Source organism: Ambystoma mexicanum, chromosome 6q (genome assembly GCF_040938575.1).
Source record: "Ambystoma mexicanum isolate Mex_15411 chromosome 6q, UKY_AmexF1_1, whole genome shotgun sequence".
Lineage (NCBI taxonomy): Eukaryota > Metazoa > Chordata > Amphibia > Caudata > Ambystomatidae > Ambystoma > Ambystoma mexicanum.
This window is the reverse complement of record NC_090937.1, coordinates 1,665,052,513-1,665,077,695: the sequence shown is the minus strand read 5'-3', so window position 1 is coordinate 1,665,077,695 and position 25,183 is coordinate 1,665,052,513. Positions and strand designations below refer to the sequence as shown.

General features: G+C 47.6%; 1 protein-coding gene across 5 annotated transcripts in view; it reads left to right on the top strand.

The window, feature by feature from the left end:
• Positions 1 to 25,183, top strand: part of LOXL3 (lysyl oxidase like 3) — a 476,927-nt gene that overhangs the window by 132,865 nt on the left and 318,879 nt on the right. For all 5 annotated transcript variants that reach the window (XM_069632513.1, XM_069632512.1, XM_069632511.1 and 2 more), the window contains exon 3: positions 13,348 to 13,511. In XM_069632513.1, coding sequence (XP_069488614.1) covers positions 13,348 to 13,511 — 164 coding nt within the window. The remainder of the gene's footprint in view (positions 1 to 13,347; positions 13,512 to 25,183) is intronic.

The window sequence follows — 25,183 nt, the reverse complement described above, 5'->3', positions numbered from 1 at the left end:
ACTCTTGCCCACAGAGAGATAAAGAGGGGGAGAAATCACACACCTGACAATGCAACTCTTGCCCACAGAGAGATAAACAGAGAGAGATAACACACATCTGACAATGCTACTCTTGCCCACAGAGATAAAGAGAGAGAGATAACACACACCTGACAATGCAACTCTTGCCCACAGAGAGATAAAGAGGGAGAGATAACACACACCTGACAATGCTACTATTGCCCACAGAGAGATAAAGAGGGAGAGAAATCACACACCTGACAATGCGACTCTTGCCCACAGAGAGATAAAGAGGGAGAGATAACACACACCTGACAATGCTATTCTTGCCCACAGAGAGATAAAGAGGGAGAGAAATCACACACCTGACAATGCGACTCTTGCCCACAGAGAGATAAAGAGGGAGAGATAACACACACCTGACAATGCGACTCTTGCCCACAGAGAGATAACGAGAGAGATAACACACACCTGACAATGCGACTCTTGCCCACAGAGAGATAAAGAGAGAGATATAACACACACCTGACAATGCGGCTCTTGCCCAAAGAGAGATAAAGAGAGAGATAACACACACCTGACAATGCGACTCTTGCCCACAGAGAGATACAGAGAGAGATAACACACACCTGACAATGCGACTCTTGCCCAAAGAGAGATAAAGAGAGAGATAACACACACCTGACAATGCGACTCTTGCCCACAGAGAGATAAAGAGAGAGCGATAACACACACCTCACAATGCGACTCTTGCCCAAAGAGAGATAAAGAGAGAGAGACAACACACACCTGACAAGATAGACAGAGGGGAAGAAGGAAGACTGATGTACGGTATGCCCAGCACGATTAGCCATATCCTATTACTGTATACCCTTGTGCAGCATTGTGTTTAAAGCGCAATACAATGCATACATCGCTTATGATGAAGATTGTCAACATCCTGCATTCACTTCCTTAGATATTACGCTCACTCTCTGTCACGTGCTTCTCAAATCTGCGTGAAGTTCTTACTCTCCTCTTCCTGCTTCTCCACCTCTCTTCAGAACAACCAGTATCTGCTTGCACATCACTATTCCTCATGCTTCACCCATCACAGTGACGCACTTACCACAACTTGCGTAAGAGTGTGGTCAATCGTCGGAAGCTGAGGATCTTTCTTTAATACGACTCCCTAATCATATCTTGCAAATCGCTTCACCTGTGTTCCACAGCGTGGCCAAAGATGGATACCCCTATCTTTGGCTCGCTATATGTTACCGTCCTTCTGTGGTATCCAGGTCCCAGGATGCTCCAGCATGAAGCGTTGACCAGCGCTTACAGTACGTTACTTTACCACACTTAGAGTTACATGGAATGCAAACCCACCAGTGCTCTGCCACTGCTATGACGGCCACCGGTGAAAGTCATCGGTGGCCTCATGCCACATCGCATGAAACTCACCCAAGCTATCACACGACCAGCATCGCACATAACCAATTACATCCATGCACCCAAGCTGGGACAGAAAAAAGCCATGTGTGAAGACATCATGAATGAGACTACACAATGAAATAGAAGTTTAACGTATAAACCTGTATTAACTCAAAAGGAAACTGCCCTACTTGCCCAAAGCTAAGGTGGGATTTCCTGACCTAAATGAAACTAAGGATAGTCTATGTCAGGAAGTCCAAAGCAAATGTCTGTCTGTGTCCAAACCCTACACTTTCCCTCACATCTAACTGAATACAACGTGTAGGGATGTCAGCAACAAATGATAAGTGTTCCAAACAATAGTTCAAAGCTTCTTCAAGCTCTTAAGTGGAAACAGGTTTTCCCTTACCCATGATTCAAATAGTCCCTTCCCCTGGCTTTCAAGTCATCCAATGTTTCAAAACAACACAGTTCCTCGGGATAGTTATTGTTCCAACATAACCCAGTTCCTCGGGATAGTTAATGTTCCAACATAACACAGTTCCTCGGGATATTTCCCCAGCTCTTCGAGTTTGGTTACTTGTCACTAGTTAATTAAGTTCAGCTCATTAATCCCACTTCACATAGGCTTCCTTTATTCCAGCACAGTGTGGCTTCACAGTGTGGCTTCACAGTGTGGCTTCACAGTGTGGCTTTTCTTTAGGTGGGTTTATTCGGTCTGGGTGCAGTTGTCGGACCCCACGGTCCACCCATAACAGGTCACGCAACCAACACACCTTGCATGGTTCTGTTTCATAGGTTTCTGGACACAGTTTCAGCTTCACAAAGAAACTTGGGTCAGTGTCCTTTTAACTGCCTTTGAAGCTTTATTCTCACAGGTTTCATTAACGTTCACTTCTCCAATAGCTTTCAATTGCAAAACCAACAAAGGCTTCCCAGTGCACTCTCCTGCTAGGAACCGTGGCAGCTGTTATAGTTCAGGTTTCACAATCCACCATAAACTTCCCAGTGCACTCTCCTGTTAGGAACCACAGCAGCTGTTATAGTTCAGGTTTCACAATCCATCATAAACTTCCCAGTACACTCTCCTGCTAGGAACCGCGGCAGCTGTTATAGTTCTGGTTTCACAATCCACCATAAACTTCCCAGTACACTCTCCTGCTAGGAACCGCGGCAGCTGCTATAGTTCAGGTTTCACAAGCCATCATAAACTTCCCAGTACACTCTCCTGCTGGGAACCGCAGCAGCTGCTATAGTTCAGGTTTCACAATCCACCATAAACTTCCCAGTACACTCTCCTGCTAGAAAACGCAGCTGCTGTTATAGGTCAGGTTTCACAATCCATCATAAACTTCCCAGTACACTCTCCTGCTAGAAAACGCAGCTGCTGTTATAGTTCAGGTTTTACAATCCACCATAAACTTCCCAGTACATTCTCCTGCTGGGAACCGCGGCAGCTGTTATAGTTCAGGTTTCACAATCCACCATAAACTTCCCAGTACACTCTCCTGCTAGAAAACGCAGCTGCTGTTATAGGTCAGGTTTCACAATCCATCATAAACTTCCCAGTACATTCTCCTGCTGGGAACCGCGGCAGCTGTTATAGTTCAGGTTTCACAATCCACCATAAACTTCCCAGTACATTCTCCTGCTGGGAACCGCGGCAGCTGTTATAGTTCAGGTTTCACAATCCGTCATAAACTTCATAGTACATTCTCCTACTAGGAATTGAATTCTCTTGCGTACCAGATTTGCTACTATTTTAGTTCTTGTGCTTAATTATTCTTGGCTCTTGCCAACGCTTGATCATTGAACTCTTAACAATGTTAGCTTACTTGACTCTTATTAATGCCAGCATATTTGACTCTTGCCAATGCTTGTTTTCCATTCACTTTTCCCTTATATTCAATTTAGATATTCCTATTCGATAATTCCTATGAAAAATCAACTGTCTCTTGATTTCTATTCACTTTTTCCTTATATTCAATTCAGATATTCAAAACTAAATGTCTCTGCCTGCCAATCCACTGTGTCCGGGGCCCCCTTTTCACCCAGGTGGTCTAACCAGCTTTCTTATGGTTGGATTTCCCCTTACGGTGCCTTTCCGGAGACTCGTTTCCATTCACGGTCTGCTTGCACTGGTTCCTTCTGGCGTTCAGATCCTCCACGGCTTCCTGACATCCCATTTACTTACTGCGGAGCTCCAGTTAACGGTCCTGCACCGCCGGGCGGTCGGGAGCCTCTCCAACGCTCCCGGTACCTTCGCTCTGTTCTGTTCTTCCTTAGACTGCCAACAAGCCCCTCTCGCTCGTTGCACAGGATCACGCTCCATTAACTTCCCAGCCTCTTGGGAAGGTGCCCACTCATCACCGCAGCTTTTACCCTTAAATTCTACTTCGCACTTGCCGTGCTTCCACTGATACCTCTCAGCTGAGCCTGTTTTAAAGTTCCTGGCTCCATAGTAATGAGCCCAACAACTAGACTGCTCATGTTTCTTTGTCCAGTCTTTCTTCTGTTTCAATGGTGGCATTGTCGTCTCAGTACCTAAGTAGTGTGTGTTGGGAGGAAGTTGTATTGGAAAATAGGGAAGGGATTGATAATACCCTACAAAGACCTGGGGAATATTAGGTTAATTGGAAAAGGGAAATGGGGGATACCATGTCTCACCTAAGGGTGCCCAATCCCCACTCCCCAAGTCTCCTCCACCACCCAAGTGATCGTCCTTGACATATCCACCTCCGTGGTCAGGATCTGAAAGTGACGGCCTTTCCGTGGCCACCTGGGGGGGAGGATATATTGTGGAAAGACGTGAGGACGCCCTCAGGTTCCGCACACACGCTACACCTTTCCGTTTTTATATGGAGTTTTTAATCTTCAATGTCTGTCCCAGTTTTGCAACTTGCAACTCGGTTTGCATGACAGTTTGCATGTAAAGGGAATGTCTAAAAAAATGGCTGGGAGCAGGGCTTAGAAAATGCACCAGTACCCAAGTGGCTACCATATAGGTGCGCTGGGCTACTAATGTGGAGAAGGTGACTATAACCCTGGCGGACTCCACAACACACGTTCAGGTTGAGAGCAAAATGGGGTGATGATAAAAGCACAGGCCCCTGCGTGGAGCTATTATTGGCTTCTAAGGCCAACACATTCAAGTGAAAGAGTGCAGTAGCAATCCCGCTAGCCACAAAAGAAAAGATGAAAACCCCCGGAAGCCAGCAAAACCTTGAGGGGACCCAGAACCCCAACAATGACCTTCTGCCACACAAGTAAAGTTCCAAAAAGGAGAACACCTGCTACCCCCAAGCATACATTTTTAAATGCATTCCGAGCCCTTTTTGTGTCATTTTCTTCCCTTGATTCTAGTCATCTGGGTGGCTTGGCAAGGCTTTCCATCTGCCTCTAGTGACCACACTAGAGCTTGCCTCCCTTAACTGCTAAACCATCCTCTGACTCCCAGCCGAATACAGCATCTCAGCAGGAGACCTCCCACAAGGGCCGTCCCTCGGAAACCAGAGCTTCCATCATGCCGGGAGCAGAGAAGACTCCCTGCAATTATAGAGCATGGAAAGGCCCCCGTCCCTATTGGCTGCTGGTGCCACAGACGTTCCAAAATCAATGTAAACAGGATCATGTGATGTATCTGCCACGGCACAGGCTCAATGCACTCAAGTGCTGCCCACCCACCCACGCCTGCCTATGTGCCGTGAAAAAACGAAATAGCAGTAGCACTTTAAAGAAAATGATATTTCTAAATAAAAACACAGTCTGCCCTCCCGTATATTTGTGTGACGGCGCTACCCTTCTGCCAGGAGGCCTGCAAGTTCTGCAGCTGTGAAATGAATCTCCTGCTTGCAGATGAGGTCCCTACTCGCCCAGCGCCATCTTTGCTGCAGGTAACGCCCTGATTGGGCATGAGGTCAACTGGTCAAGAAACCCCAGAAAACCTTCTCTTCAGCCACTGGAGCGGATCCCCATTACACAGAAGTCCTGCAAGCACTGCACCGGCAAAGGAAAGCTCTTGCTTGCACCCGCGCACCCTAGTTCCCCATGCACTGGTCCCAGCCATCATCCCACTGCCAGCTGAGTAGCACTCCCGGAAGGCCCAAGGGCTGGAACTCCTGCTCCAGCACCACAAGTGAACCCACCTTTCACCCTTTCCTCCCTAACCTCTCACTACCTACCTGCACACCATGCTCGTACCTCTCCGATTTCTTCCCTTAGCAGTCCTCTCTCTTGCTGTCATTTGGGCCTCTGCCTTCCTCCACGAAACGTCCCACTGACCATCCTCTTCCTTCCACATTCTCTCACACGCCCTATCCCCCTAGATCTCTTTAACACATCTCTATCCATCTTCTTGCTCCCACTACCCTCACTGTCCAGATTCCAAAACAGCCCCTAGAAAGTGGATCTCTACCGATTGTAACGGGACTAAAGGGTGACGCCTCACAGCTCCACCAACGTACTCCCAGCAGACCTCATGGTTGGGACCATGGTACACTCAACCATACCCCATCACCCTAGCAGGGGGGTGGACGTCTCGACAGCGACTGCACCCAAAGAAAAAGAGTCTCGGCAAACAGTCATATGAGCGACAGGAGACACACAAGTTTATTTACCCCCCCTCCCGCCCCCCATTGACTGCCGTGGGGGCATGCTAATCCCTACCAGCCCGCCCCTCACAAAAAAACATTCTCCTAGGATCTCTTTGAGGTAGCTTTATGTTAATGTTAATGTTAACGTTAAAGGGATTTGTACCGCGCACCGTCACCACCAAAGCATTGACATCACACTTTGGGTTGTAAATGTCTTAACAAGCCGTATTCTGAGTTAATACTTTCATTGCAGTTGTAAATGTGTTACTAATTCAATGAACAAGTTTAACAAGGTGTACCCCCAGCCGCTTCACTCAGAAGCAGTCCTTGCACTGAAGTCCTGTTCAAATCATGCATTGGCAAAGCCAACAGCTGTGGCCTGTGTGTGCGTATTAGATACCGGCACTTGCATAATTTCCAGCTGTTACCATGTCATGGTCAGGTGGTGCCAAGATGGCAGTGCTTGCCATGCCCATCCTACACACACACCAATACTGTTGGCTTTAACAATTCGTGTTGCTTCCTGTTTGGGACTAATGTCAATTCATTTATATCTAGTGAAGTCCCCCAAGTGTGTGCACGCCATTGATTGCCCCTTGTGCTGCCTAGCGATCCATATACGCCGGATCAACTCCCCCAAGCGTGTACACACCGTTGATTGCCCCTTGTGCTGCCTAGTGATCCATATACGCCTGATCAACTCCCCCAAATGTGTACACACCGTTGATTGCCCCTTGTGCTGCCTAGCGATCCATATACGCCGGATCAACTCCCCCAAGCGTGTACACACCGTTGATTCCCCCTTGTGCTTCCTAGTGATCCATATACGCCTGATCAACTCCCCCAAGCGTGTACACACCGTTGATTCCCCCTTGTGCTGCCTAGCGATCCATATACGCCGGATCAACTCCCCCAAGCGTGTACACACCGTTGATTGCCCCTTGTGCTGCCTAGTGATCCATATACGCCTGATCAACTCCCCCAAATGTGTACACACCGTTGATTGCCCCTTGTGCTGCCTAGCGATCCATATACGCCGGATCAACTCCCCCAAGCGTGTACACACCGTTGATTCCCCCTTGTGCTTCCTAGTGATCCATATACGCCTGATCAACTCCCCCAAGCGTGTACACACCATTGATTCCCCCTTGTGCTTCATATACGCCTGATCAACTCCCCCAGGCGTGTACACACCATTGATTCCCCCTTGTGCTTCCTAGCGATCCATATACGCCTGATCAACTCCCCCAAGCGTGTACACACCATTGATTCCCCCTTGTGCTTCCTAGTGATCCATATACGCCTGATCAACTCCCCCAAGTGTGTGCACGCCATTGATTGCCCCTTGTGCTGCCTAGCGATCCATATACGCCGGATCAACTCCCCCAAATGTGTACACACCGTTGATTGCCCCTTGTGCTGCCTAGCGATCCATATACGCCTGATCAACTCCCCCAAGCGTGTACACACCATTGATTCCCCCTTGTGCTTCCTAGCAATCCATATACGCCTGATCAACTCCCCCAAGCGTGTACACACCATTGATTCCCCCTTGTGCTTCCTAGCGATCCATATACGCCTGATCAACTCCCCCAAGCGTGTACACACCATTGATTCCCCCTTGTGCTTCCTAGCGATCCATATACGCCTGATCAACTCCCCCAAGTGTGTGCACGCCATTGATTGCCCCTTGTGCTGCCTAGCGATCCATATACGCCGGATCAACTCCCCCAAATGTGTACACACCGTTGATTGCCCCTTGTGCTGCCTAGCGATCCATATACGCCTGATCAACTCCCCCAAGCGTGTACACACCATTGATTCCCCCTTGTGCTTCCTAGCGATCCATATACGCCTGATCAACTCCCCCAAGCGTGTACACACCGTTGATTCCCCCTTGTGCTTCCTAGCGATCCATATACGCCTGATCAACTCCCCCAAGCGTGTACACACCATTGATTGCCCCTTGTGCTTCCTAGTGATCCATATACGCCTGATCAACTCCCCCAAGCGTGTACACACCATTGATTCCCCCTTGTGCTGCCTAGCGATCCATATACGCCTGATCAACTCCCCCAAGCGTGTACACACCATTGATTCCCCCTTGTGCTTCCTAGCGATCCATATACGCCTGATCAACTCCCCCAAGCGTGTACACACCGTTGATTCCCCCTTGTGCTTCCTAGCGATCCATATACGCCTGATCAACTCCCCCAAGCGTGTACACACCATTGATTGCCCCTTGTGCTTCCTAGTGATCCATATACGCCTGATCAACTCCCCCAAGCGTGTACACACCATTGATTCCCCCTTGTGCTTCCTAGTGATCCATATACGCCTGATCAACTCCCCCAAGCGTGTACACACCATTGATTGCCCCTTGTGCTTCCTAGTGATCCATATACGCCTGATCAACTCCCCCAAGCGTGTACACACCATTGATTCCCTCTTGTGCTTCCTAGCAATCCATATACGCCTGATCAACTCCCCCAAGTGTGTACACGCCATTGATTGCCCCTTGGACTTCCTAGTAATCCACATACACCTGATCAACTCCCCCAAGTGTGTACACGCCGTTGATTCCCCCTTGTGCTTCCTAGCAACCACAGCAGGTGAATTCCATGACAATATCTCTGCCAGTACTCTGAGGCTCACCCAACATCCCTGACCGTGTGTTTCAGCGCGCAAAGGGTATATTTCATTAGTTGTGCTCCAAAGCACCACCCTCTGGTCAGAAGGCAATAAGGTTTCTGAACCTTTTCAGCTAATCCTGTTTTTCATAAAATATTCATAGTGGTTTCTGGTCCTGGTTTATAACGTCTGCACTTTCACTTACACGCATTTTTGATTGATTCCATTTGAATCCCATATAATTTGGCATTTCTTTTCATTATCAAATACTGAAATGTATGTCTCTTTTCTAGCAATGAGCCCCTTTCCATTAGCCCTCGGTCCCCCAACAATGCAATTCGCTACATGCCTCACGGTTGTTCTCCCCACCGTATAAGAATCAGACTCCGCGCTCCTAAAGAGCTTCCTGAATGGGCCCCTTGTAACGCCTGCATGTGCACACATGGTACGGTGCTGAGCCTGAGACCCCCTCTGCTTGGCCTCGTGCTGTATACATGGGTGTGGATCACAGCACATCTTTCCCTGTCCTTTAAGTGCCCCCTTTCTTTTTTGAGACTAAGTCAGATACACTTTTTACGCAACATATAATTGCCTATATGTAAGCAGCACTTTATATTGGGCTGCCTGGGGCTTAACTCCAACAAAACAAATCAGGGCAATTCCAATACACCCGTGTCCATTCTGAGGAGCCAGAGGTGCTGCTTTGCTCACATGGCTCCTTAGAGAGCTGCCTCCAGAGTTTAGGATTGCTAGGGACAGACCCAACTGGTCTTCCCTTCATGACAGGGAGCCTGCATCCGGCCTATCATGTCCCCCTCACACTTAGGGTCTTTCCACAACACGGCTCTGCAGTCAGGCCTGTCTGTACTTCAGGGTTCGAAATTGAGGGGAGCTGGGAGCTAACTAGCTCCTGCTTCTAGCACAGTAGAGCCTGGTTAGCTTTAGCCCATCAGCGGCCCGGAGCTACATTTGGATCCTAGTGCCGACTGGTGCCTTCCAAGCATGTGTGTGAGAAATTAGCTTTGAGTATTAGAGAATGTCAATAAAGAAGAATTAGAACACGTCTAAAATAGATTTAAACACAATGAACACAAAGTGAAGGGCATCTCTGGGGGCTCCTGGTTCCCCTGCTGCAGCTCCTGTCTACTGGGTGATGCCCGACTCCCAGGAGCTGGTCTTAGCTCCTGCTCATCAGATCTGAATGCCGGACCCCGGTGCTTGGTTCACTGATTGTTGACTCGCTCCCATCGTCGACATTTCAGTAACAAGCTCAAGAAGAATGGCTCCTCCCTAACACTGAGGTCCAGGCACCCTCAGATCCCTCCTATCCTGGGACTGGGTTATCTCCTGGCCCTGCTTCCTCCCCTGGTTGCTTCTGGATCCCTTGTCTGCCCCCGCTCCTCTAAGCTCCCCACTCCCTTGTGGTGAGCTCCCTTGCGATCTGCTCCCCTCGCCGTGTGCTTCCGAAGCTAGGTCTGCACTCGATAAATACCATATCAACAGCAATAAGAATAATAATACAGGGCGCGCGCTGCTTGACAACTGCTGCATCAGTGTGTGCGGTTCTGTATTGAGTTGGACAACATCAGTAGAATGATTCGGGGGAGCTCTACTCAAACGCTTGTAAGGCAAGCATTGCCAATGCAAATAGTTTGGGCTTTTGTGTGGGCATGGGAAAGGCACTTGCCAGGCATTGCTGTAGTAGCATGAACTGGCCATTGATGGTAGCAGCTGCAAACTGGTGCGAGTACCTGGGCATCTAGTAGCAGTGCCTGGCAAATGCCTAATACTTATGCACAAACCAAACCCGTTGGCTTTGCCAATGCTTGTTTTTAACAGGACTTCCATGAAGGACACGCAGAGTGCTTATAAATCGAGCGACTGATGGAAAACGGTTAAGTATGTCCCTGGTTAATGCTTGTTTTTAAAGCTTGCGGACCATGCTGGTTGGTAACACATCAAAATGCGGAGTTGCTAAATGGAGTTCATTTTGGAAAGCGGCGTAACGTCAATGAAAGCCTTGCATAGGACTTTCACATCTCCCATTAACGTTACGCCCCATTTTGGTGCATGTGTGGGGTGGAGCAGATGAGTGGAACGTAACTTGCGTTTCCGCCGCCTCTCTTCCTCTCCGCCATACAAATGCTCGAGCATCTGCGCTGGCGGCCATTTTCATGTCCGCCTCAAATGCTGGGGATTCCTATGGAGCCTGCCGGCTTTATGTGCCAGAGATCTGTTGTAAACGCTGCCTGCCATGCATACATGAAAGGCAGCGTTTACTTCATTTGCACGGTGGAACAGCTGGGCAAAAGGCGGCATGCACGCCTGTGAGATACCTTTTGCCCTGCAATGGCCAACATTCGGCGGTGGGAACCTCTGCGGGCCAAAGGGCCTGTGTACACGTCCCTGCGTCCATATTACATCAGGGGCTGAATTACGAGCCTCAATCTCACTACCTACCTCCCTGCCCCACTGCCCCTCTGCTGGGTCTCCAGGGAACACATCGGAAACACATCCTCTCCTCCTCTCTTTCCGGGCGGCACGCATGAATCACTCCAGCTCCCATGTACCTCGCCACCCTCACGGACTCACACCTCCTCACTCACTACCGACCCCTCCTGGACAGGACACTGTGCAATACAGTATTAGTATAATAATGTAGCACACCTTCCTCATAATGTCTTCAATCTGCTTTAATGTCCTTCTTTCAAGTTTTAGATATGTGGGACAAATTGTTGTTTAAATAATTATTGCATTAAGTAAAATAAGAAAGTAAGACCCAAGATGCCTTCCCCATCGCATTCATAGATCCTGTTATTAAGTTGCGGGTTATCGGCGGCGCATCCATCGAGGGCCACCTGTTGTCGTGCACCAGAGAGCGGGCTGGGGAGATTAATTGGGCAAGTTCTGGAAAGCAAACCTTCCAGGAAGGCTTGGCAGCTGGTGAAGTCTTTGATTGGAGGGGCGGAAATATTTCCCACAAATATAACAGAGCGAACCCAGCCTAGCTAAGGAGGCTGAACCAACCGAGGGCAGTTCGGGGAGGTTCCCCCACCAAGGTTTGTTTTTATACTATTGGCTTAAAATGTCACGTTATACAGCACACTTTCTGTGGAAAAACAGGGTAAAAAGCCAAACAGTTTGCAAATGGTTTTGTAGGCTAACTCCAATCCAAAAATCCATTAGCTGCACGTAACCAAACAGTGCTCATGAAGATTTCACAGGGCATTTTTATGATGACTTCGCCACAATATATGCCAGTTTAAAAACAAGTTCACACTGGCTGTGCCAATACATTTCCATGCTGGATGCACCAATACATGCCAGAATTCCTATATACGAACATACTCATGTTTGCTTTGCACATAATGCCAGTAATGATTCAACAAGAAAACATGCCAGCCTGGCTCTGCCAATATATGGCAATATCCAGACAAAAACATGCTCCTGTTGGCTTTGCCTTGGAAAATGCCATGCCACAATAAGAAAAAACGTCCAAACTGGCTGTGTACTCACAGTTATCAAATTTGCTTTGTCCTTGATGGAAAGTAAAAAATGACATGCCGCAGCAAATATAGAATGGCAGTCTAGCCACATTATAACACTTAACATGCTTGCTTCATAATAGATGCCCATAATTAAAAAAAACATGCCACAGTAAAAAAGGGTTAGACCGGCTGCCCTGAAATGTCAGTCTAGCCACTAATAACACTTAACATGCTAGCATTAGCATAGATGCCCAGAATACAAAATACATACCACAGTTATAAAGGGCTAGATTGGCAGCCCCAAAATGCCAACTGTGAAACAAACTGTCAAAGTGAAACTGCATTTCCCCTTGACAGTTCAAGCACAGTTCAAGCCAGCCCAGGAGCGCTCCCTCAGCTACAAGAACCAGTGCAGCTCCTCCATGAAGGGCGACGGTTCTGGTGGGTCCGCCCCAACTCGCCCATTATGCAGGAGTTGCCCCTGCATGATATGTGTATCACTCTGCAGGAAAAGTACTGTGGAATGCATCCACCCTGACACAAGGGGGCATTGTGCACCCTCATGACATACAAGGTGAGGTGGCCTGTGGCTGTGAAACAATTGTTGCACTTCCCGCGTCAGCTTTACAATATCTGGCCAACACCGTCATTATTTCAGCATACCAATGCTATTAGCGTATTCCTTTACTTTTGAGCGACAGACTAGGCGACAGACTTATGCCAAACGTGGAGCCTCATGGCGAACGACTCATTACTCTTGTGCTGGCCAGTACTCACATGCCCTCATTCTTCCTGAGTGTGGTCTTCTCTTCTCACAGTTCCTCCCAGATCCAGGTTAATCTGCCTTAGGATCACTGCCTGGGCACTTTTCTCAGTCGCCTTCTTTTCTTGTCCTTAGGGAGGATCTGGTTGGACAATGTCTGGTGCTAGGCAATACTCACATGTCCTCATTCTTCCTGAGTGTGGTCTTCTCTTCTCACAGTTCCTCCCACATCCAGGTTAATCTGTCTTAGGATCACTGCCTGGGCACTTTTCTCAGTCTCCTTTTTCTCTTGTCCTTAGGGAGGATCTGGTTTGACAATGTATAGTGCTGGGCAATACTCACATGTCCTCATGCTTCCTTAGTGTGGTCTTCTCTTCTCACAGTTCCTCCCACATCCAGGTTATTCTGTTTTAGGATCACTGCCCGGGCACTTTTCTCAGTCTCCTTTTTGTCTTGTCCTTAGGGAGGATCTGGTTGGACAATGTTATATGCGGTGGTGGCGAGAAGAGCATTACAGACTGCAAGACCCGCGGTTGGGGCAACAGTGACTGCACGCACGAGGAAGATGCCGGGGTGGTCTGCAAGGATGAGAGGATACCGGGCTTTGTGGAGCCCAACACCATTGAGGTAAGAAACTCCCCACAGAGCTGGGCTAAGAACCAATGGGTGGCAGCAGAACACAGCTGGGCACCAGCAGGGCCACCGTTTATATATAGAGAAGGGTCAACTCCCATGAGGTCCTCAGAGGAAGAATGTGTCATCTCCAGCATGAGAGATGTCACACACAACACACCAATCATGCAAATAAGAAGACAGACTTATGGGAGTCGATATTGAAATCCAAAAGAAGAGATGAGCTACTCACTGATGGCCTGCTCATGCATCCTTTCCTGAAGGGCTGCTACTACCCCACCAACAGTACTGATGGGCCAATGCTGCTACTGTACTGTAGCAATAAAGGTGTACGGGTCCTATTGAGGGGCACTGTTACTCTCCCATTCAAGCATTAAAAAGTATTAGCACCCATGCCGCGAGAGCCGGCTAATCAGGAGGCTTGAAACGTGGACTGAATCTCCCCATGTTAAACGGCGTTCCAAGGCACCTGATGGCTACCTCCCCCACCCGCCATCTTCCTCCCACCCCGGGGCGGCTTTTTAAATCATCTCCGCTCCCCACTTATCTTATTGCAGCAGCAGCGGCACTCGCAGCCGCCGCAGCTTCCTTCTTCCTTTCCTCATGCGTGAGACCGACATGGAAAGGGAAGAGGGGCTCTGTACGGAGCCCTGCCATCGCTTTCCATGGCAGCCATCTTTAAACAGTCTTTTGGTTCCATGAATGGGATGCCACGAGACGACCCGTTCACGGAACGAAAATGCTTTTAATTAGCCCCGTCCCAGTCCATGGGACGGGTGCTAATGGCATTAAGCACCCCTCCCTTGGAACGGTGCTGGACGCCACAGGAGTCCTGATGGGTGGGGGGGGTGATGCCGTTCTAGCAGAACTCTAGGAGTTCTAACAAGTAGAGCTGGTACTCTACTATATACAGGAGTCAAGATGAGGAGAGGCTGCTGCTGTTCTAATAGGTACTGGGAGTTCTATCCAGTAGTACTGGTACTCTCCCATATACAGGAGTCAAGATGACGAGAGGCTGCTGCTGTTCTAATAGGACCTGGGAGTTCTATCCAGTAGTACTGCTACTCTCCCATATACAGGAGTGCAGATGGGGAGAGGCTGCTACTGTTCTAATAGGAACTGGGAGTTCTATCGAGTAGTACTGGTACTCTCCCATATACAGGAGTCCAGATGGCGAGAGGCTGCTACTGTTCTAATAGGACCTGGGAGTTCTATCCAGTAGTACTGGTACTCTCCCATATACAGGAGTCCAGATGGGTAGAGGCTGCTACTGTTCTAATAGGACCTGGGAGTTCTATCCAGTAGTACTGGTACTCTCCCATATATAGGAGTTAAGATGAGGGGAGGCGGATGCTGTTCTGATAGGACCTGGGAGTTCTATCCAGTAGTACTGGTACTCTCCCATATACAGGAGTCCAGATGGGGAGAGGCTGCTGCTGTTCTAATAGGACATGGGAGTTCTATCCAGTAGTACTGGTACTCTCCCATATATAGGAGTTAAGATGAGGGGAGGCGGATGCTGTTCTCATAGGACCTGGGAGTTCTATCCAGTAGTACTGGTACTCTCCCATATACAGGAGTCCAGATGGGGAGAGGCTGCTACTGTTCTAATAGGACCCGAGAAGTTCTACCCAGTAGTACTGGTACTCTCCCATATACAGGAGTCAAGACTCGGAGAGGCTGCTACTGTTCTAATAAGAACTGGGAGTTCTATCCAGTAGTACTGGTACTCTCCCATATACAGGAGTCAAGATGGGAAGAGGCTGCTACTGTTCTAATAGGACACGTGGAGTTCTACCCAGTAGTACTGGTACTCTCCCATATACAGGAGTCAAGACTAGGAGAGGCTGTTGCTGTTCTAATAGGACCCGAGAAGTTCTACCCAGTAGTACTGGTACTCTCCCATATACAGGAGTCAAGACTCGGAGAGGCTGCTACTGTTCTAATAAGAACTGGGAGTTCTATCCAGTAGTACTGGTACTCTCCCATATACAGGAGTCAAGACTCGGAGAGGCTGCTACTGTTCTAATAAGAACTGGGAGTTCTATCCAGTAGTACTGGTACTCTCCCATATACAGGGGTCAAGATGGGAAGAGGCTGCTACTGTTCTAACAGGACACATGGAGTTCTACCCAGTAGTACTGGTACTCTTGCATTGAAAGCACAGGAAGAGTGATGGGGGTGGGGGGGACTGATGCTGTTCTAATAGAACTCTAGGAATCCCACTAACTAGTACTCACACTTTCCCACATCAGCAGCTAACCAGGCCCAAAGCTCTGTAGTAAGCTTTTCCCTATGAAAAACATACTCCCAAACCCATAGAAACCGGGTACTTCAGACCGGCATGCACTAACACGGCAGGTTTCACATCTGCTTTTCCCACTGTCCTATTAATTAATCCCATCCCCCGTTTCTAATACAGAGCCCACCAATAGTGGCAGACACGAGCTATACAAGACCACTTACATTATATTACATTACATCTCTGCTCTTATTGGCCTACCCGCTGCCGGGAGGCGAGAGCTGGCCCACATCCCTGGAAGGCCCACCCTCGAAAGGCCGATGCCTGTCTTGAGCCTGTCCTGAGTTGTCCGTCGCCGGAGCCCAGAACCCTACAACAAGCCCCTAATACGCACTGGACATCCCTTAACGTAAACTGATGTGCTTTACTTCAGTGACCGCTCGCCCATATGACGAACTAGGGAGCCCCCCCATCACCCTCTCTGTACTATGACCACAATAGGAACAGTTAGCCTGCCTGCTCATACGTCGATATTTGCATCTAGACACTGCGCCTCTCTAACTGCAACCCACCTGTGACTAGCCACTACCTTGCCTTGCCTGCGCACACGCTGACGCTGATTTTAGAAACTGTTTTCCCTTTCTCGCTAACGGTGCAAGCGCTGGTACTCAAATCTAGACACTGTGCCTTCTAACTGCTGAAACTCGAATTTAGACACTGTGCCTTCTAACTGCTGAAACTCAAATCTAGACACACACTCAAATCTAGACACTGTGCCTTCTAACTGCTGAAACTCGAATCTAGACACTGTGCCTTCTAACTGCTGAAACTCGAATTTAGACACTGTGCCTTCTAACTGCTGAAACTCGAATTTAGACACTGTGCCTTCTAACTGCTGAAACTCGAATCTAGACACTGTGCCTTCTAACTGCTGAAACTCGAATCTAGACACTGTGCCTTCTAACTGCTGAAACTCGAATCTAGACACTGTGCCTTCTAACTGCTGAAACTCAAATTTAGACACACACTCAAATCTAGACACTGTGCCTTCTAACTGCTGAAACTCGAATCTAGACACTGTGCCTTCTAACTGCTGAAACTCGAATTTAGACACTGTGCCTTCTAACTGCTGAAACTCGAATTTAGACACTGTGCCTTCTAACTGCTGAAACTCGAATCTAGACACTGTGCCTTCTAACTGCTGAAACTCGAATCTAGACACTGTGCCTTCTAACTGCTGAAACTCAAATTTAGACACTGTGCCTTCTAACTGCTGCTATTCGAATTTAGACACTGTGCCTTCTAACTGCTGAAACTCGAATTTAGACACTGTGGGGGTCATTACGACCCAGGCGCTAATTGCGCCAACTTTACCACCATGGTGTAAACTACGTTTACACCATGGTGGATGGCGGATTTACCGCCCCATTCCAAGGTGAGTGGGGCGGTAAATCCCCATTTCCCATTTTCCCTTCCCCATTCCCATTTTTGCCCCATAGGGCATAATGGGAGTGGGGAAGGCGCTAATTACGCCACCGTAAATTACGGTGGCGTAATTAGCATCATGGCAGGTTAGCGCCATGGATTCTAACGGCTGCTAAGAGCAGCCGTTAAAATCAGAATAGGCGTTAAGGGTTAACGACGGCGTTAACCCTTAACGCCTGGGTCGTAATGAGGCCCTGTGCCTTCTAACTGCTGCTATTCGAATTTAGACACTGTGCCTTCTAAGTGCTATTCGAATTTAGACACTGTGCCTTCTAACTGCTGAAACTCGAATCTAGACACTGTGCCTTCTAACTGCTGAAACTCGAATTTAGACACTGTGCCTTCTAACTGCTGAAACTCGAATTTAGGCACTGTGCCTTCTAAATGCTGAAACTCAAATTTAGACACTGTGCCTTCTAACTGCAACCCACCTGTGACTAGCCACTACCTAGCCACCTTCTAGCCCACTTGTGCACACGCTGATACTCGAATCTAGGCACTGTAACAGTCGATGCTGCCCTTACCTAAGTAAGCCTCAGCACATCTGTATTTGTTTAGACTTGCCCAACAACTTAAACATTGCACTATTATGTACCCGCCCATTCCTGTAGACCACATCCAACATACAGCTGTACGCCTTTAAGGTAGCACCAGATTAGACCATAGCCTAAACCTGAACCTGCTCATTATCTGCTCCCCCAGGCCCACACTTTGTATTAAGCCTCCTTACCACCATGGCATTTGCATCTATTGCCTCATGCCCCCCCCCCCTCCAAGGATAGAAATATGAGACTGAGGGCAAGACTGTCCCATCTCCATGACCCATCATCCCACCAAACCTTCAGAGGCTACATCGACTTAGCCAACAAACGCTCACAATACCCCAACTCTACCCAACCAGACAACTCCACAAAGAGCTACCCTAACAAAAAATAAACAACTCACCACTACCATACCTACCAGCACCCTATCACTAATGGGGTCCCTCATTAATGCCAGATCTATGGTAGCTCTTGCCACAGAGATCTCAGACACCTTCATAAACGAGAACCTGGCTCCACAAGGCTGCAGGCCCCGCGATCATGCTAGCGGTACCAGAGGGTTACCAACTATTAAGAGCTGACAGACCCAACTCTAGAGGAGGTGGCCTAGCCATCACCCACAAATCCAACTTACCGATCAGGCTAGCCACTACCCTGCTATATCTGTCTTGTGAACTCCTGACAGCCAAACTCCACCTCTCATACAACCGGACTCTTACTGTCCACGCGATCTATAGACCACCTGGACCACTAGGCTCCTTTGAGGATGACTTAACTAGCATCCTGTCTAACAATACCAAAGACCACGCACAAACCCTCCTACTGGGAGACTTTAACCTTGGCTTTAATGACTGTAACGATAAACATGCCCTCTCCGTAGCCTCATTACTGAATGATCATGGCCTGAAACAAAAAAGTCGCTACGCCCACACACTCTAAAGGAAGGACCATAGATTGGATTGCTGACCTGAATTGCAACATCAGTATCACCAACAAAACACCGCAATCATGGATGGACCACCACTTCATCTCATTCTCTGCCTCATTTGATCTTATCCGCCCTAAACCCATACTTATGGCCCCGCCACTCTCTACTAGGAGTAAAAAAGACATTACAGCAGAACATCTCTTACCACACCTTCTCCCCACTCTTGACAATCTAGATAACAACACAGACCCCACCTTACTTGTGGAAGTCTACAATAGCACTATGATTAAAGCACTGGACACTATCGCCCCGTTCAAAACCCAGGCAGACAACTATCTCATCTGAATAACTGGTTCACACCACAATTGAAAGAATTAAGAATTCAAAAAAGAAAGCTACAATCAATCTGGCGCCATTCGCCCACCGAGGAGAATAAAATTAAGTTAGCCAATCACTCTAAACTGTACAAAAAGGAAATTAGTACTAAAAAGAAGACCTATAATGATAGAATATCCAAGGCCACATCAGACACTAAGGAACTATTCTCCATCCTTCGTGAAATGGTATCACCTATACCTCAGATTGACAATACTCCCAAAGATAAGCCTTGGTGTACTAATATACCAAATGCCCTTGCAGGTAAAATGAGCGCTCTCCAAATTAAAATTGCCAACAAGAAAGCCTCCCTGCTCTTGCCAGCTGAGCCCCCATTCCAATCACAGCCGCCACTAAACCCGCCTAAAAATAACCCCAGCCCTTCAGCTTCAAACACATAACTATACTAGAGACAGAAAAAATTATACTCTCGCTAAAACCCTCTAAATGTAAAGGAGACAACTGCCCACCCCAAATTATCAAAGATGCAGCTTGAGATCTAGCTCCCTTTATCTCCAAGCTCATCAACGCCAGTACTTGTTGGGTACTAGGTTTGACGTTCAGGTCAAACCTAGTACCCAACAACCTAAAACAATCTTGGGTACTTCCCCTGCTCAAAAAACAAACACTTGACCCCTCTATACTGACAAACTATAGACCCATCACTACCGTCCCTTTTCTACTCAAAATCATTGACAGAGTAACCTACTTGCAAATTCAGGATTATCTAGAAATCAACAACCTATTAGGCTCACGTCAATCTGGCTTCCGCCCCCTTCATGGCACCGAAACAGCCTTGATTGACCTCAAGACCCAAATTGACGAGTTGAAGGACAATGGTAAATCAGCTATGCTACTCCTTCTTGACCTTTCGGCGGCTTTTGACTTGGTAGATCATGGAGTCTTATGCAATCATCTCAGGTCAGCTGCCCATTTCTCAAGTGATGCCATAGCATGGGTGCAATCCTTCCTCGCAAACCGTACAATGAGAGTTTTCTCCCCCCTAGCAGCCGCTAATCTCATACAAGTTTCCTGCGGCGTCCCCCAAGAATCCTGTGTATCTCCCACGATGTACAACATCTTTACCAAGCCCTTATTTGACAAGTTGGATAGACTGGGTGTCATCTACACTAACTACGCAGATGACACTCAGATCCTCATCCCCCTCTCGGGCAACTTCGTGGAAGACTCGGCTTTGGTAAACAAGATATATCTCCTCATTCAGGCATGGAGGGCATCTCACGGCCTCTGCCTGAATGACGACAAAACGGAGCTACTGATCCTTGGCACAGAGACGGCAATTAAAAAACTTGACCCCAACTATACCACATTCAACATTGACAACAATGTCATCAAAGTGATGCGTGCAGTTAAAACCCTTGGGGTTTATCTTGACTCAGCACTCACCTTCAAGAAGCAAATCAATACCCTAGCTTCCTCCACAGCTTATACTTGCAAATTGATCCGAGCTTGCAGACCATTCCTATCCGAGACTAGCTGCATCACTCTAGCGAATGCACTGATCATATCCAGATTGGATTATTGCAATGCTCTATATGCGGGATCTAACAAATACATTCTCGATAAATTACAAACTCTCCAAAATAACGCTCTCAGAGCAGCCTTAAACATCCCGACCAGAAATCATATATCCGCCTCCAGAAGAAATATCCACTGGCTAAAAATGAAGGACAGGATTGCCCTAAAAACCCCTCTCTATTACCTCTAAATGTCTTAACAATATAGCTCCTCCTTACCTGACAGATAGAATCAACAAGAGAACCTCTAACCGTCCCACAAGAATGTCCAACGCATACACCTTAGTGGTGCCCAGATACAAAAAAAGCACAGCCGGCGGCTCCAGCTTTCCGGTCATAGCAGCCCAAACCTGGAACAGACTCCCTTTAAATCTCAGAACCGACCAACCCTACCCCAGCTTCAGGCGTAAGGTCCTTAACTGGATACGATCTAATGACACCTAGCTTGACCCTAATGACACCTAGCTTGACCATTTCCCCTTGGATTATCCCGTCCCTACTAAACATACCTTGTCATCTGCTGCTAGCATCCAGGAATGTCACTGGGCCCCACTTGACTATGCCGACTATGCCAACTAATGGTTGAACATACGTCCCTCTGCTCTTGTCTCCATACCAAAATTGTTTTTCTTCTTACTCACAGTATAATAACTAAGGTTACCTCGGGACAATGCCAACTGATGGTTACCCGTATGCCACTTTGCTTTTGTCACTATGCCTATATTGTTTTTCTCCTTACCCACATTATGTAAATATGTTTCTCAACTTTACTGTATTCCTGTATCACTCTGTAACCAAGTTCTCAAGTATCCTTGTAATGTTTGCGCCCAGCTAACCTCAGGTTTGGTTTTGCGCTATACCAAATAAACAAACAAACAAACATTACACCCCCATTCAAAACACAAGAGTCTTGATCGGGAGAGGCCGGTACCGTTCTAGGCATCCTGCTGTGAAGTACTGGTACTCTCCCATTGCAGCCACAGGAGTCCTGGTTGGGAGAGGCTGGTACTGTTCTGATAGAACTCTAGGCGTCCTGCTGTGAAGTACTGGTACTCTCCCATTGCAGTCACAGGAGTCCTGGTTGGGAGAGGCTGGTACTGTTCTGATAGAACTCTAGGTGTCCTGCTGTGAAGTGCTGATACTCTCCCACTGTAGGCACAGGAGTTCTGGTGGGCAGAGGCTGGTATGGTTCTCATATAACTCTACAATGGCATGCTGTGAAGTATTGGTACTCTCCAATTGAAGGCACAGGAGTTCTGATGGGGAGAGGATGGCACTGTTCTAATAGAACTCTAGGAGTCCAGCTGTGAAGTGCTAGCACTCTCCCATTGAAAGTGTTAGGCAGAATTTTATGCAGTACCCTCTGGGACCACCACATACAATTAGGACTACAGGTGTAAGCAAAACCAACCTTTGGTATAAGTCTGTACTACACAGTTTGTGGTAGCAAGCTGAGCAGCCAGGCTTATCTCAAGAGGGAATGTGAGCAGTACAAGGATGTTACACAGAGGTCTTACAGTCACAATGGTTCAAGTAGACACACTCAAGGTTTCTTGGTAAAACACTTATTAATTTATTACACAGTCATTTAGAAAACATTCACTAGGAGGTAACTTAATATTATACACAAATATACTTCAACACGAAACCAACAAGTTTCTGAGTAAATTAGGCTCCCCTGAAATAGGAGCAAAATGGCATTTCAGTTACTTTGAATGGGAGTAAAAAGGCACAAGGTAATAGAATAGATCACAAATACTTTCTTAGGCAGGGCAAATAGTTTTAGTTCACTAGAGGACTCGATTCAGTTCAATAGGCCTAGGCCAAAGTCAATGGACTAGTGTCTTGGATAAGAAAGAGCAGTTCTTGTAGTAAACGTAAAGTCTTTGTCAAAGTTCTCAGAAGTAGTTTGTATGAAAAAGAATCATATGTTGGGTCACAAGCTAATTTGGCCTGTAAGTTGGGAAAGTTTCACAAACTTTCATCCCGAGAGGTAAGCTCTCTCAATCGAGTTGGCACACTACCTTTGTATGAAGGAAAAGATGCAGCTGAAGACGTTGGTTCCTGGCAGTTCCTGCAGATCTCACTGTTCCTGAGCCTCAGTTGTGGGAATAAAAGGGAGGACGCCGGGGGATTCCGGCACTGCACGAGGACCGGTCAAACAAGCTGGCAAAATGGAAGATCTTCAGTTCGAGTAGCTGTCGTCAAGCTCACAAGCTGGTGTCCTTCTCCCTGGTTAATCCTAACCAGCTCCGAGAATGGTATCCAGGTGGCTTAAGAGTTGATTAGTCCCACCAACTCAAAGGAAGAAGTCGTCCTTGAAGGGGATTCTCTGTCAAGATGAACTTGGCGATTCAGACCTGCAGCAGGGCTTCACCGGGCAAACCAACGGTCCAGGAGTTGCAGCAGCCGTCCTCTTCCAGCTTGTCTTTGGTTCTTTCGTTCCAGTGGTCGACTCTGCTTTCCAGTCCAAGAGACTCGCCTTTTAAACAGTTTTCTCCCTTTCATACCAGCCTAGCTGCCACTCACCAAGAGGGTGGATGTCCTTGCCGGACAGTCAGCCAGCCAATCACGCCAGAATGCATTTGGGTCTCCTAGGGGACTAAGCACAATGTGTTTCGGGCACCTCCCTCACTTCCTGTCAACCCCAGACACTCAGACACCAGAGGCGGTCTTCAGTCCTGAAGCCCGCCGAAGGCATAGCAACAAAGGGACTGAACCTAGTTTGGCGTGCAGAGACAAACACTAGAAGGACCTTTCCAAAAAGAAATGGTAAAAAAAGAAGACCGGGACCCGTTTAAACAAAGGGGCTTGAGGCGCCATCTTGAAAAACATGGCTCCCGCGATTTTTAGCTACCACTGTTCGCGGTCGGGAAAAATCATGGTAGTTGGTTGTACAACCACTGCCACCAGCCATTTCGATAGGAAAGGGTAGCATTTGACTACTACATGAGTTTCTAGACATAGGGGACACTAGGTAACCCCTCCAGCACTCTATAGGAAGATAGTGTGTGCTGGGTCTAGGAATTTAAAAAGACTAGTAAAGTCAATTTAACCTTACATTCTATAGTAAACAGTAGTTTATTCCAGAGAAGGTATTTAAACCTTTGGGAAGTCTAAAAGACTACCCTGTGTCACTGCACTGAAGGTGCTGTGTAACACACATGAAAAGATGATGCCTATGGAGTTGTCTAAAATTCCATAATCAAAGAACACAAGAGTAAAACACACATCAAAATACTTGCAAGAGTGGGAAAAAAGGCCCACACTCTTTCCAGGTAAAAAAACCACGTCATCAAAATCCAGCAAAGTTGCTAGGGGGTCTCTAAGGTGAAAGGAATTAACACATTTATGAGAATTCTTTATGCAGAAAGCACATTGAGCCTGATAGGTAGAAGCTAGTACAGTCCCAATAGCGCACTCGGAGTCCTAGCAGGAGGTACCCAAGGTCTCCTACTGAAAGCACAGTAGTCCTGTCAGGGAGTGGATTGTACTATTCTGATAGGTGTCTAAAAAGCCTACAGAGTGGTACAGCTACTAATCCCACTGAAAGCAATGAAATCGAGATGGGTAGAGACTGGTACTGTTCCAATAGAATTCTAAGAGGTCCTACTGTGAAGTGCTTGTACTCTGCCATTGCAGTCACAGGAGTCCTGGTGGGGAGAGGCTGGTACTCTTCTACTAGAATTTAGGGCGTCCTGCTGTGAGTACTGGTACCATCCCATTGAAGGCACAGGAGTCCTAGTGGTGAAAGGCTTGCACTGTTCTAATATAACTCTAAGATGGCCTGCAGTGAAGTGCTGGTACTCTCCCATTGAAGACACAGGAGTCCTGATAGGGTAAGGCAGGTACTGTTCTAATAGAACTTTAGACGTCCTGCTGTTAAGTGCTGGTATTCTCCAGTTGAAGGCACAGGAGTTCTGATGGAAAGAGGCTGGTACAGGTCTATTCGAACTCTCAAAGCCCTGCTGTAAAGTGCTGGTACTCTCAACATTGAAGATACAGAAGTCCTGGTGGTATGAGTCTTTTACTGTTCTAAAATAACTGCATGAGTACTGCTGTGAAGTGATGGCCTTCTCCCACTGAAGGTGCAGGAGTCCTGATGGTGAGAGGCTGGTACTGCTCTAATAGAACTCTAGATGTCCTGCTGTAAAGTGCTGGAACTCTCCCATTGAAGGTACCAGGGGTCCTGGTGGTGAGAGGCTGGTACTGTTCTAATAGAACTCTAGATGTCCTGCTGTAAAGTGCTGGAACTCTCCCATTGAAGGTACAGGAGTCCTGATGGGGAGAGGCAGGTACTTTTCTAATAGAACTCTAGATGTCCTGCTGTAAAGTGCTGGAACTCTCTCACTGAAGGTACAGGAGTCCTGATGGTGAGAGGCTGGTACTGCTCTAATAGAACTCTAGATGTCCTGCTGTAAAGTGCTGGAACTCTCTTATTGAAGGTACAGGAGTCCTGTTGGGGAGAGGGTGGTACTGTTCTAATAGAACTCTAGATGTCCTGCTGTTACAGGACTCTTGGTGGGGGGAGGATGGTACCGTTCTAATAGAACTCT